The sequence below is a fragment of the Phycodurus eques genome, chromosome 6, assembly GCF_024500275.1.
Source record: "Phycodurus eques isolate BA_2022a chromosome 6, UOR_Pequ_1.1, whole genome shotgun sequence".
Classification (NCBI taxonomy): Eukaryota; Metazoa; Chordata; class Actinopteri; order Syngnathiformes; family Syngnathidae; genus Phycodurus; species Phycodurus eques.
In genome coordinates this window covers 31,576,289-31,594,263 of record NC_084530.1, presented here as the reverse complement: position 1 = coordinate 31,594,263, position 17,975 = coordinate 31,576,289, and the positions used below count along the sequence as shown (strand labels likewise).

General features: G+C 50.6%; 1 protein-coding gene across 4 annotated transcripts; it reads right to left on the bottom strand.

Moving 5' to 3' along the window:
• Nucleotides 1-326: 326 nt before the first annotated feature.
• Nucleotides 327-17,529, bottom strand: pex6 (peroxisomal biogenesis factor 6). Of its 4 annotated transcripts, none has more exons than XM_061679339.1 (18): nucleotides 16,998-17,529; nucleotides 15,097-15,674; nucleotides 13,073-13,234; nucleotides 12,921-12,995; nucleotides 12,724-12,832; nucleotides 12,531-12,652; nucleotides 12,152-12,257; nucleotides 11,865-12,067; nucleotides 11,617-11,803; nucleotides 10,585-10,661; nucleotides 10,397-10,514; nucleotides 7,686-7,891; nucleotides 5,259-5,320; nucleotides 4,465-4,573; nucleotides 4,288-4,404; nucleotides 3,912-3,989; nucleotides 3,682-3,842; nucleotides 327-531 (listed from the first exon to the last, which is right to left on the bottom strand). In XM_061679339.1, the coding sequence occupies exons 1-18, from the start codon at nucleotides 17,499-17,501 to the stop codon at nucleotides 404-406; spliced, it is 3,102 nt and encodes a 1,033-aa protein (XP_061535323.1). In that variant the 5' UTR covers nucleotides 17,502-17,529; the 3' UTR covers nucleotides 327-403. The 4 variants fall into 4 exon arrangements, with proteins under 4 accessions (XP_061535323.1, XP_061535321.1, XP_061535324.1 ...); XM_061679337.1 differs by having other exon boundaries at nucleotides 327-574; nucleotides 3,703-3,842; XM_061679340.1 differs by having other exon boundaries at nucleotides 3,703-3,842.
• Nucleotides 17,530-17,975: the final 446 nt, after the last annotated feature.

Genomic DNA, 17,975 nt, shown 5'->3' with positions numbered 1-17,975 from the left:
CGATTATCAAATTAATCGACAACTATCTAGATAATCATTTAACTGAGACCGTTTAACTTGAACATTTTTTCAGGGTATTTTCCAATCTCCACATTTTGCAGTGTCATTTTAGAGGACTAACGGATATCTGATACTAATGACTTCATGAAATTATGCTGTCAAAGAAGCAAAAACCAAACAAACAAAAACCTGCCAAGAACAAGACAGGGGAATTAAAAAGGCCTGAGGTTTATAAGTGAGACGAACTGACCAATCACGTGGCACCCGCCACCCCCCCCCCCGTCAAATATGACATCACTCAACAAAATACCAGCGGTGCGCTTCAATTCAAGTAAGCTTCGTGTTTATTGGTCACATACACGATCGAAGGTTTTGTCGTGACAGCGGCCGACTTCCCGTCGCGTCAGGCGCTGCGTTGAAGGCGTTGGTATCGCATGGCTTCCTCTTGCGACAGCGACGGCAGGAAGTCGCGGAGCGCTGCGCCGAAGTCGTCCACGGTGAGGCGCAGCGGCGAGTCCTCCGAGTCCAAACCTGACGGACGCCACGCACAACGGCCACCGTTCAACGTCGACCTCTCCGCGCCGGGATGGATTGATACACCAGAAATTGACAACATTTAAGGTTGCCTCTTAATTGCAAGCCTCTACACCGTAACGTTTGCACTAGTAGCACTGGTGCCACCAACGTTGTCAGTCGGTCGCACCGGTTTTTGAGGAGGTCCAGTATGACCACGGTATACCATAGTTTCCATTGACAGTGACTCGAGATACGATATTTGCAAAATATGTCACTGTGAACAAGACGTTTGTCCGCAACAAGCAGTAGCGGACAAAACGGGTCCATTCATTACAATAAATCAATAAAACTCCTTTGATTTGATCCTTTGTTCGACTCAGAGGGGCCGGGGTCTTCTGACCCTCTTCCAATTTCATTTTGAGCATTAGCACGACCGCAATTGACATACATTTCAAAATGATCGCATAAGTGTAACACCACCATATCAAAGTATCCTTTACGATGAGAAACACTATTTTACAAATTATTTCAAACCGATTTACCCGTTTAAAATCGTGGTCCCAAACAGAATATGGTTAAATCATTACGACTGCAATTGTAGCACTTTATTTTTGTCGTTGGTTTCCCTAGACGTCCATTTTCCGTAGCACTTATTCTCACGGGGGTCACGGGCGTGCTGGAGCCTATCCCAGCTATCTTCGGCCAAAAGGCGCGGTGCACCCTGAACTGGTCGCCAGCCAACGGCGGGGCACAAATAAACAAACAACCACCGGAACTCGCGTTCACCCCAGTTAGCGGCCTGGAGACGATCGCAGACGTCGCTCGGGGAACCGACTTTTGGTTTTATTCCCGTGACAAACGTAGCGGCACTGATACTGATGTTGCGTGTAAAAAGAAAAGTTGTAGGTGACTTGTGGCGCGAGGAGTTTAGCGGCTTAGCGAACTTTACAAGCTAGCTAGCTTGCTCACTCGTAGTCCAGATGAGTTGACGGCTCACACTTGCCATTTCAAATGATTCAGCAGCATATTGGGAGAGATTTGCTTCAAATTATTTACACAAATACAGTGGGTACGCAAAGTATTCAGACCCCCTTCATTTTTTCACTTTGTTATATTGCAGCCATTTGCTAAAAGCATTTACGTTCATATGGCCAGACAGAAACGGAATTGTTTGCAGATTTATGAAAGAAGAAAAACTGAAATATCACACAGCTGTCCATTTCTTCATCATCATCATCCTTGAGATGGTTCTACACCTTCATTGGACTTGATGAGGAAAGCCACACCCCTGGCAGCTCACAGTGCAAGTCAGAGCAAAGGAGAATCATGAGGTCAAAGGAACTGCCTGAAGAGCTCAGAGACAGAATTGTGGCAAGGCACAGATCTGGCCAAGGTTACAAAAACAATTTGCTGCACTTAAGGTTCCCAAGAGCACAGCGGCCTCCATAATCCTGAAACGGAAGAGACCGGAAGCCTTCCCGGAACTGGCCGTCCGGGCAAACTGAGCCATCGGGGGAGAAGAGCCTTGGTGAGTGAGGTCAAGGAGAACCCAAAGATCACCGTGGCTGAGCTCCAGAGGTGCAGTCGGGAGGTGGGAGAAAGTTCTAGAAAGTCAACCAGTCGGGGCTTTATGGCGGAGTGGCCCGACGGAGGGAAGCCTCTCCTCAGTGCGAGACGCGCGAAAGCCCGCATGGAGTTTGCAAAAAAAAAAAAAAACACACCTGAAGCACTCCAAGACAAGATTCTCTGGTCTGAGGAAACCAAGATAGAAATTGTTGGCCTTAATTCTAAGCGGTATTCCCATTCCCAAAAAGACTCGGGGCTGTATTAGCTCAAAAGGTGCTTCTGCTAAATACTCGGCAAAGGCTCTGAATTCTTACGGCTGTGTGATATTTCAGTTCTTCTTTTTAATAAATCTGCCACAATTTCAACAATTGCATCTTTTTCTGTCAATATGGGTTGCTGTGTGTACATTAATTAGGAAGAAAAAAAAATCAACTTCAATGATTTTAGCAAATGGCTGCAAAATAACAAATAGTAAACAATTTCAGGGGGTCTGAATACTTTCCTTAGCCAGCGTATTTCGGCGATCAACGATTTGGCCCTGCGACGCCAAAATGAAAAGCCCAGCATGTTTTCTTTTTTGGATCTCTTCCACGTCGCGTGACATACCGTATCAACGACAACTCTCCGGCAGCGCGCCTCGACCAATAGGATTGCGTATTGTGAACGGCGCTTCGCCTCCCACGCTCGCCGTTGTCAACATTTCTTCACGCACGCGAACCAATGTTTACCGAAGCTTTGGCGCATGATTCGAAAGAACGCTGGCTTGTTTACATACAAACGTTAGCGATAGCACTAGGCTATGCTAGGCTGCATAACATTATGTCGCCTGCTCGCGAGCTGTATTATATTAAAAGTACGTGAAAATATATCGAGCTCTTCCGGATCGGACAGCCCACGCCCGAGCACCGGTGACGACGCCACGCTATTCCTCTTTTTGTTCTTTTTCCCCCCGCCGCAATGCAATACGCCGACACGATCCGTTGTGTATCCGGTGACACGTTTTCCGTTTCCGCCGCTCTCTCTCTTATGCAAAAGGAGAAGATTGCAGTGGAAAAAAAGGTGACTTTCAACCATCAAAACATGCACTCGCGCAAATGCGACAAGATGACATTTTGAATCCCACAATCTGGACCAAAAGGAGTTGAGCACAATCCTCGCCACAACGGGCAGATGTCATCCCAGGACGCTTCAATATCTGAAGCAGTCATTCCAAAGGACACACACACGCACACGCACACGCACAAACACAACAGTACATGCAGTCACACGCACAGCAAAGTCATGCGTCGTGATTGTGAAAGTGTGGTACGCAACCTTCTCTCATATGAAAAAGTTCCACTATTTCTCATGACTTGACTTTTTTTCCAATAATATTTTCCCCCTAAAAAATATTTTTCTTTCTTGAAAAAACACAATTTTATCATTATTTCTTGAAAGATTTTCCCCCAAAATTAAGCCCCCCCCCCCCAACCCCCTTAAAAATGATATGATTTCCTTGAGTTAAATAAAATAAAATAATAAAATAAAAATGGGTCAATTTTTCTCCTGAGGTTCCATTTTTCTTAAATTCAAATCCGACTTTTATCTGGTAAGATTGACCTTTGCCCCCCTCCGTCCTACCGCGCTCCACGGCGCAGATCTTCCTTTTGATAGCGGCCGTCATGGCGTCCGAACACAGCGCGTACAGGTCGGCGCCGCTCATGTGGGCGGGGCAAAACGCCACAACCTGCGGCAGGTCCACACCGTCGTCCAGGTGAAAGCTGAGAGCCGCCAATCAGAAACCGGTAAAACAGTGACATCACGTTGACGTGTTTGGGCGCCGCTCTTACTTTCTGAGGACGGCTCGGAGGACTTGCAGCTGCGAGCCGGGGTCTCGGTTGATCCCGACGTAGACCAGCTTGTCAAACCTGCACGGACGCAACTAATTAATCGTTCTTCGCAGAGAATCAAGAATATATGCCTGTGAGTATTGTCACATTGTCTGTCTATATGCGTTGCTGGACCGTTTGTGTTCAAATATGGTAACACAGTGACACTGACGCTATTCGCTAGCCTGTCTATGGTGTTTTTCATGATGTGTTAGCATTACGCTAACCGGGTGAACGCAAAGTTCTTTGGTTGTTTTAAACACACAAAGTGTAATTCTCTTCGTGTTCTGATAATATTGCGTCTGTCAATGACTGGCGTACAAGCGTGAACTCTGACCTTCCGGGCCTGAGCAGGGATTGGTCGAGCAAGTCGGGTCGGTTGGTGGCGCCGATGACGAAAACTCTGGCCGAAGCGTTCAGAGCGTCCAGCTCGGCCAGCAGCTGAGCGACCACCCTGATGGATTAAAGGCTAACTTTAGGCACTGCGCTAGCATTAGCATTAGCGTGCGCTCACCTGTCCATCACCCCGCCAGAGTCCCCGCTGCGCCCCCTGCTGGGCGCCAGAGAGTCCAGTTCGTCGAAGAAGACCACGCACGGCGCTGCCGATTGCGCTCTCTCGAACACTGAGCGCAAATGTGAAGTCACTCGATTATTCTTTTTTTGCGTCTGCGTGACTGTTTTATACTGCCCCCCGGTGGAAAGAAGGAGCAGCACAATAAACTACAGCATTAAATCACGATGGACGCAATTTTTCATTTTTTTTTTTTTTTTTACACTACTTAATTTGTTTTTTACTGGGGACGCGACCCATGTGGATTTATTGAGGCCGATGCGGATTCCGACATTTGGCAGAGTAAAATTCCGCCAAAAGATGAATCGGCCAATTCATTTAAAAAATATACAACGAATAAAATAACTTTTGTATTTTTTTTTTTAACTAAGATATGAATTAGAGGCAGAACATTTGACTGTTTTACAAGACTTTGTCAGTTTAGAATTTCTTTATTTCACAACAGAACGAAAAATCGGTTAAATTCAGCCAATTTTTTGAATGTCAAAATCATATTCAAAAATGGACAAAAAACTGCCAATTTTTGCCAATTTGACATCGGCAGATTAATTGGTCGGGCCCTAGTTGTTATTATAAAGGTGCAGTTTTATTATAGAGTGCTCTTCACCTTGGTTTAAAAAACAAAATGTCATTATTTTTTTCCTGGGGGGAGAGAGGGGGGGCCGGTACAGATGAACGGCACGGCCGTCATTTCAATGGGCAAATGTGATTAGAGGATAACAAAAGGTTCCGCTCACCTTCTCGAATGTTCTCCTCGCTCTGCCCGACGTACATGTTGAGCAGCTCCGGACCTTTGACGCTGAACACACAGCGCACGTCGTCATTACGAGCGATGTTTTCCAATAGTTTGCCATCTCTTGACAGCGCGCGTGTGAGAACAGGTGTTAAGGAACGCTTTTTATTAATTAGTTGAAATGCGTCGACAACGTGCGGGAGGGGAATAACTATTAAGAAACTGTACAGTGGCGCCTTGAGCTGAATTGAGCGTTTGTATGGCAAATCATCTTTCCCCACGTAAATGAACTGAAATAATCCGTTCCAGCCTCCCCCCCCCCCCCAGCCACAACGAAAATTGCGGACGCAGCGGCCAATCACATTGCAGCTGGGCGTGTCCAGCCTAGAGCTCAAGTGGGATTCATAACACCTCAATTTCTCTCAGCTCATCGGTTGGGTGTTCATGAGTCGTTCTACGCAGAGGATAAAGAATACACGAATGGGAGTAGGGCTCCACGATATTTTGTTTGAGCGTCGCCGTCGTGGTGCATGTGCGCAGTAGCCACGTCGCACGGTCTGCCGCCGTGTAGGTGTATTGTAATTCGGGCTGCAACGAGTACTCCGATGTTTCGAGGACAAAAAGTGCCCGATCCGCCGAGTTAACTCATTCACCGCCTGCCCTCCCAGTTGGATACTATTGATATATATCGGGTAGCTGCCTGTTCATGGCGGGAAAGAGTTCAAAGGCGAAGCAGACGGACTCGTGCAATGGGGTTATTTCATCGACGTGAGCAAAGGTAGCGGAAACGGAGCGTACGCGTTTGATTCAAGCGGCGCGAAATAAATGGTGACGACGCGGTAGTTTGCAAGCCGCCGTCAAACACAACACGGGGAGGAGGAGAAGACGGCGACGACGTCGCAGAAGACAAATGCAAGCAAAGAAGAGAAAATGAGGAAAGTGCGGGATGATCGACCGTCTGTCGTCGTACTCGAGCGGCTCCGACTGCCGGAGACAAATTCCTCGTGTGTTTCTTGAACATAGTTGGAAAATCAAGATGATTCGGATTCTGATTCCACACTGAACAGAGAGGTGAACGCCGGTAACGCGACGACTCTCAAAAAGAACCTTGCGCAAATCAGCGAGTTTAACGTGAATGGCAATGGACTAACATAACGACCGCCCCGCGGAGGGCTAAGGTTTCTTTCAATTACGATTACCGTCGAATTTGTGGCCAATTTATGCGATGGTGACAAGTCGAGTATGTGTGGACTATAACGTGACTTCATTCAAGATGTTTGCTAGTCAGGGGACACAAATTAAGTGTGTGTGTGTGTGTGTGTGTGTGAGACACGTGGCCAGCGTGCGAGCATCGGATCTGCAAGTGGACGACATTTGGAGTCAATTGCTGAAGGTGGAAGGAAACAAGGATTGCAAGTGGCAAAGTTGGTCAAAAAATGTTTGCGGTTTCCCATCGACGTGTCTTCATTTTCACTTGAGTTTCATTAGTCTGGTCGATGGGGGAAGATGCCGGTCCGACGTGGCAGTCCCAAACGTATCGTGAGGGTCTGCTGGGAACGTCTGGCGGAATCCCGTCAGGAGGAGTTTCGACAAGCACCTCCGACAGAACTTTGCTCACGTTCCGGGGGAGGCGGGGGACATCGAGTCCGAGCGGACCGGACCGGACCGAAAAAATAAATATTGTGGGAATGCAAAACGGCTGCCTCATCAAAGATCCCTCCGGAGTCTCTCTCCAGTTGCATTCACGGCAAACGCAGCTTGAGTGACATTTGGGGGAAAAAAAAAAAAAAAAGGACACTAAGATGCATTTGTGTTCCGTTTTCACGGAAGGGAAATACCCGAGACATCCCAAAATGTCATGAAGCATCTTCGCAAAACTTCATTTGGGACACCTAAGAGCAAAGACACTTTGGCATTCAAGGTTGGATAAGTACGACTTTAGAATAATTGCTTTACTTTGAACCAATTATAATCCAAATGCTCGTATCAGTCAAAGGAATTCATTCATTCATCTTCCGTTCAGCTTCTCCTCACGCGGGCCGCGGGCGTGCCGGAGCCTACCCCAGCTACCTTCGGCCAGGAGGCGGGCTCCACCCTGAACTGGTCGCCAGCCAATCGTACGGCGCATAGACATAAACAACCGTTCGCCCTCACATTCACACCTACGAGCAATTTAGAGTCGTCAATTAAACTAGCACGCGTGTTTTGGGATGCGGGAGGAAAGCGGAGCGCCCGGACAAAAGCCACGCAGCCACGGGGAGAGCCCGCAAACTCCGCACAGGCGGGGCCGGGATTTGAACCCGCAACCTCACAACTTTTGCAAATTCAATTCATCCAAATGAATTGATTTGCAAAAGGAAATTCAGCGGGCTGTTTCTTGACCATGTCAATGAGCCATGCGGTCTATCGCGCGGGTGAACGTATACCATACCTGAGGAAGGTCATGGAACATTCCGTGGCCACGGCCTTGGCCAGCAGAGTCTTGCCCGTGCCCGGAGGCCCGTAGAGCAGAATTCCGGTCCGGTTCAGGTTGAGAGACAAGAGCTGCGGACGCTGCAGAGGAAGTTGGACGGTGTCCAGAATGTCCTTCTTGGCCTGCTCCAGGCCGCCCACGTCCTCCCAGCGCACGGCTGGAATCTGACCACACGAGGAACGGCTTCAGACGCCGGCCTACGCTATAGATTTGCTCGACGACGACGTCGCTAGCGGCGGGAGCCGTCGGCCGTACGCGCGTCTACGTCGAACAGTCGCACACCCTACCCGCTTTCCCGGCTGCTCGGGAATTGCCGGGGAAATGCTAGGCGCTAAGCTAACTGAACTGGCGCCGCACCAGCTACGGGCTTCGCGGTCCTTCAACGGCGCAGAGCCGCTCCTCAAAGTCACGAACCCTCGCCTCATCCAAGAACCAGAAATGAATCGCTACGTTGCCACGTGCAACAGCTGGGAGGAGGCTACAAGGTCCAAAGTAGATTCATATAGTAACTTCAAAATGTACACCAATTTAAAAAGAATAGCGACAAAAAATGCTCGCTATAGCACACTTAACCCTTCCAAACCACGGGGATCGCCGCTGACACCGCGGTGCATGTGTATTTCAAATGACTGTAACTACGCTACGTCGTGCAATTGTCATCATTCGAACTGCCGCTGAAAACTGTGAAACTAATAAATATATCTATTATTACGGTGCTAAAATGGTTAAGAAGTCTCGCACTGGTGAACTATTTTTAGAACAGGCTCGCGGGCGACTCGTAGGGTGCCCCCAGGCACCGCGTTGGTGACCCCTGCACTAGTGAACTACAGCTCGCCCAACTATATGGCAAGCCTTCTTAACATTTAACAGCTAGAGTCAAAGTGTTTTGCAGATATCTAGAATTCTTTTTCGCTTGTGGTCAAAAAGAACATTAGCGATATCCGTAACTAGACTTTACACCGATTTGATCGGGCTGATCGGTATCGGCCGACATTTAGCATTTTATGCCGATCGGCTTTAATGTCATAATTCGCCGATCCGATCAATGTCCGCAAAAGACGTTAACTCCGCGTCGCCGCGTGCACAGTATATTTGAATCCAAAAGCTAGTTTATTTTTAGCCTTGTCTTTTGACGTAGTACTGTCAATATCTGATGGCAAAAGAAGTTATTTAAAAAAATTAAAAATAAACGTTGGCGGTGTGAGACAGACAACACGTAATGCCGGATCAGACAAATTTGCTCTTTAAACATTGCACAATGTCAAACGAATGCAATAATACCACCGCATCCCGTTGTTTACGATCATCGGGCTTTGTCTCGTCAACTCAAATGTGACCGGATACGCTCGTTAGCGTGGCGACGACAACAGGAGCGGAGCGCGCCGACTTTGTATTTTATGGACAAAATGGGGGAAAACGTGCGTTGGTGGTCACCGGTGCTCAGGACAGGAGAGCACGTTCGTTTAAGGCTCGCCTGAGTACGTTCACGTACTTTGAATACGGTACGGCTCGCAAGCAGGCGACAAAACGTTATGTAGCCTAGCAAGCTAGCGGTAGCACGAACAGTTGGATGTAAAAACCGTTCTGTCAAATCATGCTGTAAAGTTCCGCTGCGGGTGAAGTCATTTAATGACAGCACCCAAGTTAGCACCCATTATTTCTGTCATGTTGTTGTAATGTTGGTTTGACCCGACTGATGAGAATACACGATCTGACGAGAGCAGTCATTTCCAACCTCTATGGAGCCAAGGAACATATTTTACAATTGCAAAATCCCACGGCACACCAACAAAAATGTTGGTGTGCCGTGGCCACAATTTTTAGGTCCGACATCTGCAACGTCACTTTTGCCATTCGTATGGGCTCTGTCGCTACAGATATCTACAATTCTTTATGCACATATAATATGCAGAATCAGAGTTGCACATATCTGTAACTCCAGTTGGAGATCGCTCCATTTTGATTTTGAGTCGTCATAAGATTTTCTGCATGTCCCTTTACAGATATCTTGAATCCGAAATTTGAAGTAGGCGACGTGATAAATATACGTAACTACAATTAGAATGAGTCCAAATGGCATTGTAGAGAAAAGTGAAGTTCCAGATGAGTACAATTCCACCACATACATCCGTCATCAACATAGCGGGTATCTGCAAATGGATTGCAGCTATCTGTAATGCCAAATCCCGTATAAAAGTCAAAAGCGACGTCATTTGTGCTAGGTGACACGACCCTGCGGCTATCCGAGATGACATTTATGGAATGGAAGGAGGAGGTTACGGTTATCCAAGACCGAAGTCGGCCACAGATACGAATATGGAGACGACGACGGCCGTTTTGCGCTCTGTGCCGACGGCGACCCTAAGCTAGAAGGTCGGTCGTCATGTCGAGAAAACCCAAAAGATTGCGCTGCATATGGTTGCGTACAGCGCGTACGATCACAACAGCGGACCGGGGAATAGCCTTTTACAGGTACAAATATTTCCCAAAGGTTCTGTATTGGCAGAAAATACTTTGACATGAACAAAAGTCCACTTTGTGAAAGTCGGCTGAGAATTGAGCAAGTTGCGATTGTTCTCTTTGAGGGGAACGTCGACCTCCCCAACATGGCCACCACGCAGGCCCGGCAGTTAGCTGGCGCAGGGCGTCTTCATATCTACGGGACTCACCCCGGGGGCGCCGACGGCCGCCGATCGGACGTCCTGTAAGGTCTGCAGAGCCGCCAGGAAGTCACGCTGCCGGACGGTCACGCCGCCGGCGAGCACGTCGTCCTCACGCAGACCCCGACTGAAACGGACACGGACGCGCTCAAACGGTCGCCCGAGGACGAACGTTCCGGACATACGGCGAGTCTCACCAAGCCGGGACCAGTCGTCGGCACGCCGCACGGCTGGCCTCCACCAGCAGGGTGCGCAAGTCGCCCAACACCAAACCCTAAACGCAGAGAAACAAAAAAAAAACATTTCCGTCCACTTGGAGTCGCCATCATCACATTCTACTGTCGTAACTGCGGGTATGATAGGAAATTCACTCCAAGAGCGCACTCTCTACACTCCGGAACGTTCGGAAACTCAAGAGCGTCGTCGGAGTGTGCCGTTCGGTTATTCCGAGCGCACTCCCGCCACTCTGACTGAAGCGACAGAGCGGCCGGAGCGTCAGGCGAGACGCGACGGTTACAGGCAGAAGTGACACATTCAATATGGCGGTGGCACTGACGTATCCCTGCCAATGGCCGACACGCTCCTTCGTAAATTCATCGAAAATGAAGCGCGCTCCGCCTCTCCGGACACTGCACTCTCAGAGGGTCAGATTGAATTTCCGCACGTACCCTGTGACTTTTGAGTGTGTATAGCTTTAAAATCAATCGGAACCGTGTGAACCATGTTTCAGTACCAAAGCGCGTCTGTTGTGAAAGTGCGGGCAGCAGGAGTGGTAGAGTTGCCTCATTTCCATGTCGCACTTAAAGGCAGCGGTGCAGCGTAATACAAAAAAGCTACAGCGTCGAACATTCTCAAAAGTACAATGGAAAAGCGGAGGGGTCCTGCTCGGCGAGGTCTGCAAACGGAACCTCTCCGCCAACGATTAACAAAGCGGCAGAGTTGCGCTCATGAGCGTCGCAAACCGTCGGTGCGTCGGGCACGACGATCTGCGGGCGCGGGCAAGCGTCCGGGAGAGCCGGCGGGTTGGCGGAAAACCGGGGTCCGAGCCGCAGCGCTTCGGGGGCACGCCAGAAAGGCTGACGAGCCGAAGAGCGTGGGGCGAGCCGCGCGAAGGGGGAGCTCCGCGTGGCCGAAGCTAGCTTTTGGCCAATCCATCGTCTGTCCGCGCGCGTCCCGACATGAACTGGCGCAACACGAATCGAAACCGCGACGCGCTAAAGACGACCTACGGCCGTGACTTGGGCGATTCTCTCCAGGTCGACGTCACGGGCAAGGTCGACGTCCCGACTCAGCCGCGTCAGAATGACCCGGCGCTGATCCTCGGTGGGACTCTGTAGAGCCACCTGGTGGACAAACGCCGCCGCGATGCCGGCGGGCAGCTGGCGCAGTTTGCAGATGGTCGCCACCACCGCCACCCTGGAAGACACAAAGTTGATGCGACACAGTGCCAACGTAGCATACAAATGACGTATGTCACCCGCTGGGGGCGCTGCAGAGCACGTGGCAGAGCGCCGCCTGGACGCGGGCATCGTCGTCGACGCCCCCGCGAGACCGCAGGAGGAGCTGCAGATTCCTGAGCAGAAGGACGCAAGGCTGCAAGGCGTCAGCGCGCTCCAACAAGGATGTCAAGCGCGCCTCCGTGGCGGCGGCCGTGTCGCCGCACACGCCGACGCAGTCCACCTACGCACCGCGAAATAAGGCGCGGTGTCAGTGCACAGACGGCAGACATCTGAGGGGTGCGCGGGGGGCATGGAGCAGTCGCACCTTGATTAGCTGTAGGTGGAGCCTGGAGCTGGATGCCACGACGGCCGTCACTTTGCCACTTCCTGCCGGCCCGTGGACCAGGAGCCTGCATGCCGGGAGGGAGCCGCTGAAAACACATGCATACCCCATGAGCGTGCACGTCATGAACGCGTCCCCCATGAGGGCGTCCCCCATGACCGCGCCACCCCCTTAAGCGCATCCCCCATGAGCGCGTCCCCCATGAGCGCGTCCCCCATGCACACCCACCCCATGAGGGCGCACCCCATGAGCGCATCCCCCATGAGCACGTCCCCCATGAGTGCACGCCATGAGCGCGTCATCCATGAGCGGGTCACATGAGCACGCCGCCCGCCAATCACGCGAGAGCGCAGGGCCGCACCCGTGTCGGTGTGGGCGAAGGACGTGGCTGATGGCGTCCACCGTCCGCTCGAGACCCGGAGGTGAAGGGCCACTCCACAGCTCTGCCGCGCTGCAGGGCACCAGGCAGTTGATTGGCGGCCCCTGAACGCATCCCACAGGTAAGAGGTCACAGTTCAAAGGTTAATGGCTGGACTTGAAGGGTTAAAGGTCACCATGAAGAGGGACGTGTGCGCTGTGTCAGCAAGGTAAAAACAGTCAGCTTCTTCTTTTGTCTGGTCAGGAGGACACACCTTCTGCACCAAAAACAACAGCGTCCGACACCTGAGCAAGTTCAAAGGTCAAAAGGTTAAGTGCCCAAGCGCTCATCACTATCTGCCGGTCACTTTCTGGTTCCAAAACTTGGGCCGACCTGTCAGAGTTGTCCTCCAGGAGGTCTGGGTGATTCCGGGCGGGAACGCGCAGGACATCCCCCGGCGCCACCAACCTGCACCCACGACATCACGCAGCCAATCAACAATTTTCCACCGGCGACACCGCTTAAGGAACTCGCAGTCGGCCGACCTGGGGACGGAGAAGTGTGCGGCCAGCGAGTCCCCGTAGCGACCCGGCGGCCGGCGGAGCGGCGACGCCACGGGCCGGAGATGAAGCTCGCTGGCCAACGGCGGCGAGGCGGAGCGACAGGAAGTGTCAGATTCACCGGCGCCGTCTGGAGGCCGCCTCCACCTCTAAAGTGGAGCAAGCATAGTCAAAGATACGTGGCGGGGACATGAGACGTGTATTTGCGCATTAATGGGTGTATTTACATGTTAATGTGTGTGTGCTTGCGCGTTTCACTCCCGCTCGTCCAATACCCCCCAACCTCGGTGAGGTTGACTGAATCTGAGGATGTTGCTGTTTGGGTTCTGCACTGACTAACTGGGACAAGGTCTAAGGCGGACCAGTTCCCGCGGAGTCATCGCGGGAGTCATCAGAGAAATGAGAAATGGACTCTAATGCCATCGTAATGAGCATTGTACAGCAGCACACTTTGTGATCGATGTTGCCCGCTCGACGTCCAACGCAGCCTGGTTTCCTCAATTGGGGTTCTGAGTTTTTCCCTTGCCCGATTAGGGGGTTTAGATTAGGGGATGTCGTCGATCGTTGCCAGCTGTGGGCCTCTGAAGCCCTTTGAGACTCGCTGAACAAGTCAACGAAATTGAAAAAAAAACACCAGGACTCACCCCTCATTATTCTCGGGGACTTTAACAAAGCTAAACTCAACCACCAACTCCCGAAATACAAGCAGCACATCGACTGTCCCACCAGGGAAAATAAAATTTTGGACCACTGCTATACTACGCTAAACAAGACATACCGTGCCAAACCTCGTGCCGCCCTGGGCTCGTCTGATCACTGCTTCATTCACTGAATATCGACGTACAGGCAAGAACTTAAATGCGCGAAGCCTACAGTGAAAACAGTGAAAAAGTGGACCAATGAAGCCAAGATGGAACTTCAAAGCTGTTTCGACTGCACAGACTGGAGTGTCTTTGAAAATTCAGATGGCAGCCTGGATGAATATACGGACACTGTTACATCTTATATCAGTTTCTGTGAAGAGGTGTGTGTACCAACAAAGTCATTTCGCACTTTCAACAACAACAAGCTGTGGTTCACTGCCAAACTTAAGAAGCTTCGACAACCTAAGGAGGATGCATATCAAAGTGGGGACAGGGCCCTGTATAATCGAGCTAGAAACCAGCTGACTAAAGAAATTAACATTGCAAAGAGGAACCTCAGCAAAGTTGGAAAAACAGTTTAGCGCGAACGACTCTAAATCAGTCTGGCATGCATTCCAATCGCTGACCAATTACAAGCGACGATCCCCCCAAGATGAGAACAATAGTAGACTAGCCAACGACTTGAACACCTTCTACTGCAGATTTGAAAAGGACACTTTCACTCTGCATCTTTTTGCACAATTGTCAAAAATAATAATAACGTGCCGGCATTACCAGATAACTAGCAACCCTTTTTTTTTTTTTTTTTGTCCATGTCTTTCTGTCTCCAAAGCGTTCTCTGTCAATTGGAACGGCAAGGTCAATTTCTTTGTTTTTTTGCACATTTTGGTTTCAGATCAAAAGATGAATCTGTCCTGAGTCGTATCACACATCTCGATGTAAACACCATGAAATAAAAGCTGGAATTCTGAACTTTTGCCTCAATATTCATCTTTTGATCTGAAACCCAAATGTCTTCCTACGTAACAAAAACAAAAGGAACCGACCTTTCCGTTCCAATACTTTTGGAGGGGACTGCATTTGCATGTGTGTGTGTTTGTTGCCGTGTGTATTTACTCTCTGTGCCGTTGTGTGTGTGCTTTTGCTTGGTAGTGTGTTTTTGTATATTTCTGTTTGTATGGATTTCTTTGTGTGTTTTGTGTATTTATACATTGTGTGTTTGCATGCATGTGTGTGTGCTTGTGTGTTTGTTGGTGTATGTGTTAATGGGCCCACGTGTGTGTGTCCGTGCGTTTTGTGTATTTTTGTGTTTGCGTGTGTCTTTGTACTTTGTGCGTGAACGTGTTCGTGTGTGTGTGCACGCACGTGTGCACCTTGAGCGTGAGGCAGCAGGTGGCGCCCGGCGTCTCTTCACCTCTCGTCAGGTTGAACCACAATGTCTCCGACACGCAGCCGCCGCCGTCGTCGTCGTCGTCGTCGTCGTCGCCGCCCGCCAGGTCCGAGCGTCGCGCGGCGAGGGCGGCCGCTCGCCATCTGGCGCCTCGGCCCGCCGACCGCAGCTTGACCCACTCGCCGTCGAACAGTCCCAGCCCGAGCAGCGTGCGTCCGCCGACGTACAAGCGAGCGTCCGCGTCTTCGTCGTGGCGACCTTCCGCCTCGAGCCGCCGCCCCACATCCGTCACACGAACATCCAGCCGCCGCTCCGCCTCCTCCGGGATGCCGCCGGACGCCCGACGCCCGGCGCCGTCCAGGAGAGAGCGCCCCCTTCCCAGGCCGGCGGCATCGCGAGCGAAGTCCGAGGCCCAGAGATGGAGCTTCCTGGGCGGCGGGGCCAGCTGAGGCGCCTCGGGCCAACCGCCGCAGTCGCCCAGGACAACGGCGGTGTCGGCCGTGACGCGACCCTGCGTGACCGGGCCGCACGACAGCACCAGCGCGTCGGCCATCTGCGAAGACCGTACGTGAGGTAAGCTGCTCGAACGAATCATCGAATAAAAATGGACTCTGAATCCAAAATAGTTGGCGAATAATTTGATAATTGAGTAGAATTGTTGCACCTCTAGCTGCAGCAACCGAATACTTTTTTAGATCAATTAATCGATCGATGATTCCGTCAATTAGCTGATTAATCCTTGAGTAAATATTTTGTGTTCAAGTGTTTCTAAAACAGACAAGCAAACACCAAAGGCATGAAAAATCTGACCAAAAAAACACATTGTAGGCTGACATCGACTTCATTCAAACATGACAATAAAATATTGTCAACTGACCAGAAATAGGTAGTAGCCAAATATTGTACTCAAGTAAGAGTACTGTTACTTTAGAATAATATGACTCCAGTAAAAGTAGTCATCCAAATATTTACTTCCGAGTAAGAAAGTACTCAATGGAAAAAAAACTACTCAAGTAAAGTAACTGGAGTAACTTCTGTTTTTTTGTGTTTTAATCAGAGCATGGACATGAAATAATAATAATATATGGGATTCAACACAACCCTGCCATCATTTCAATTTTAAACTGCCCAAAAAACAACAACACAGAAACATTATTTGCTTGATTCACTTCAATGACTTCATGAAGAAGCTGTTTGCTCAGCTGACTGAGTGATTGTGCGTGCGACAACAGATCGCTGCCAAAACGACAATCGAAACGTCTGCAAGGTGTTTTCTCAAGTTAGAAGTGGGCTGAACTATCCAAGTTTGGCCAGTCACAATTTAAGAGCCGCATGACAAAGCTGTTGTTTTTTGGAGTCTGTATGTAAACACACTCGCTTTTTTTTTTTTGTGTGCTACCTACGCGGTCATGTGACGGCCTTGTGTCGTCTGATTGGCGCAAGGGGCGCCCTATGCTGAAGTCGAAGATGGAATCTAAAAATGGACCGACCACGCAAGAAGGAATAAATAAAAGTAGCGAACGACATGTCGATCATTATAAAGGTATCGATCCTTCTTCACACAAACACTCAGGTCAAAGTGAAAAGTACGGTGCATTTAAAGTAGCCTGCCAAGTACAGTTTATGGAAATTGTAACTTGAGTAATTGTAACAGAGTAAATGTAGCGCGTTACTCTCTGCCACCTCTGCAACTGACGTATGTCGTCTTTTTTTTTTCGAGGCGAAGAGGAGAAAATGGTGTCCGCTAACCACAGTTAACCATGTGCAACTGATTATTTGCACGATTAAGCGATGGACTTTTTGTTCCAAAACAGCTGCTACTTGTCTTTCTCGAGTGTGCGCCTCCTTAAATTGGAACCCAAAGTCAATCGCTCACCTGCCCCGGTTGCTCCCCGACCAGCGGCTCTCCTTGGCGGGCCAGCACACAGCATTCAGACCGGCAAAGCTCCAGCAGCTTCGCGGCGAAGCGGTCGGCGTCGTCCCTGCTGCCGCCGCGGACTCCCAGCACCACCTCGTCCAGACTCACGGGCGGCACGGGTCGCGCCGTCCCGCGGCTCCCCGCCGCCGGGAGGCCGCGGAGCCGCAGGAACAAGCCGCTGGCGAAGAGCCTCACTCGGGCTTCAGACGACGGCGACGGGGCGCCGGGGGCCGCTCCCCCGAAGACCGCCGCCTCCTGGTCGCTGACCGCCCGGACGCGAAACAGGACGGAGCTCGCCCGGGGCCGAGGAGGCGGCCGCCGCGGGGTGAAGAGGACGGTCGGGGGGCCCGAGTGGTCGTGGGGGAAAAGCGAACGGAGCTGCCATCTTGACACCAACACGTCGAGCGGACTCAAGTGAGGCGGGAAAGCCTCCAGGCGAACCAAGTCCACCTGCGCCGCCATCTTGGCTCCGAAGTCCAAAGCGTCTCACTTCCGCGCTTCCGTTACGTGACGTCATTGTCATCGTTAATTGGGATTCGCGCAAATTTCTAGGCAGGACACGCCCTGCTCCAATATTACTGGCTCCGGGACTCACGCCGCTGCACTATGATTGGCTGCCGTATCCCTTTGAACACGCCCGACTGCCTCCAAACGGGAAAAGCTGTGACGTTCATGTTTCCCACGAACCGAATTTGAACCCGTCCTAAACCGCTTTAAACCCCAACCCTAGCCCTAAACCTAACCATAACGAACTTCTTTGTTTTAATTCGTACAAATGTGATCCATGTTTGGGATGGTATCTGCGAAGCCACGAAGGAATGAGGTCACTTGAAGATCCGTACAAGAGGCTTTTAGCAACGTGCACGTTTTTCATACAAAAAACTGCGGCGGCGGAACAGCTTTAGAAACGGAGGTCACAGTATTGTTGGGGAACTT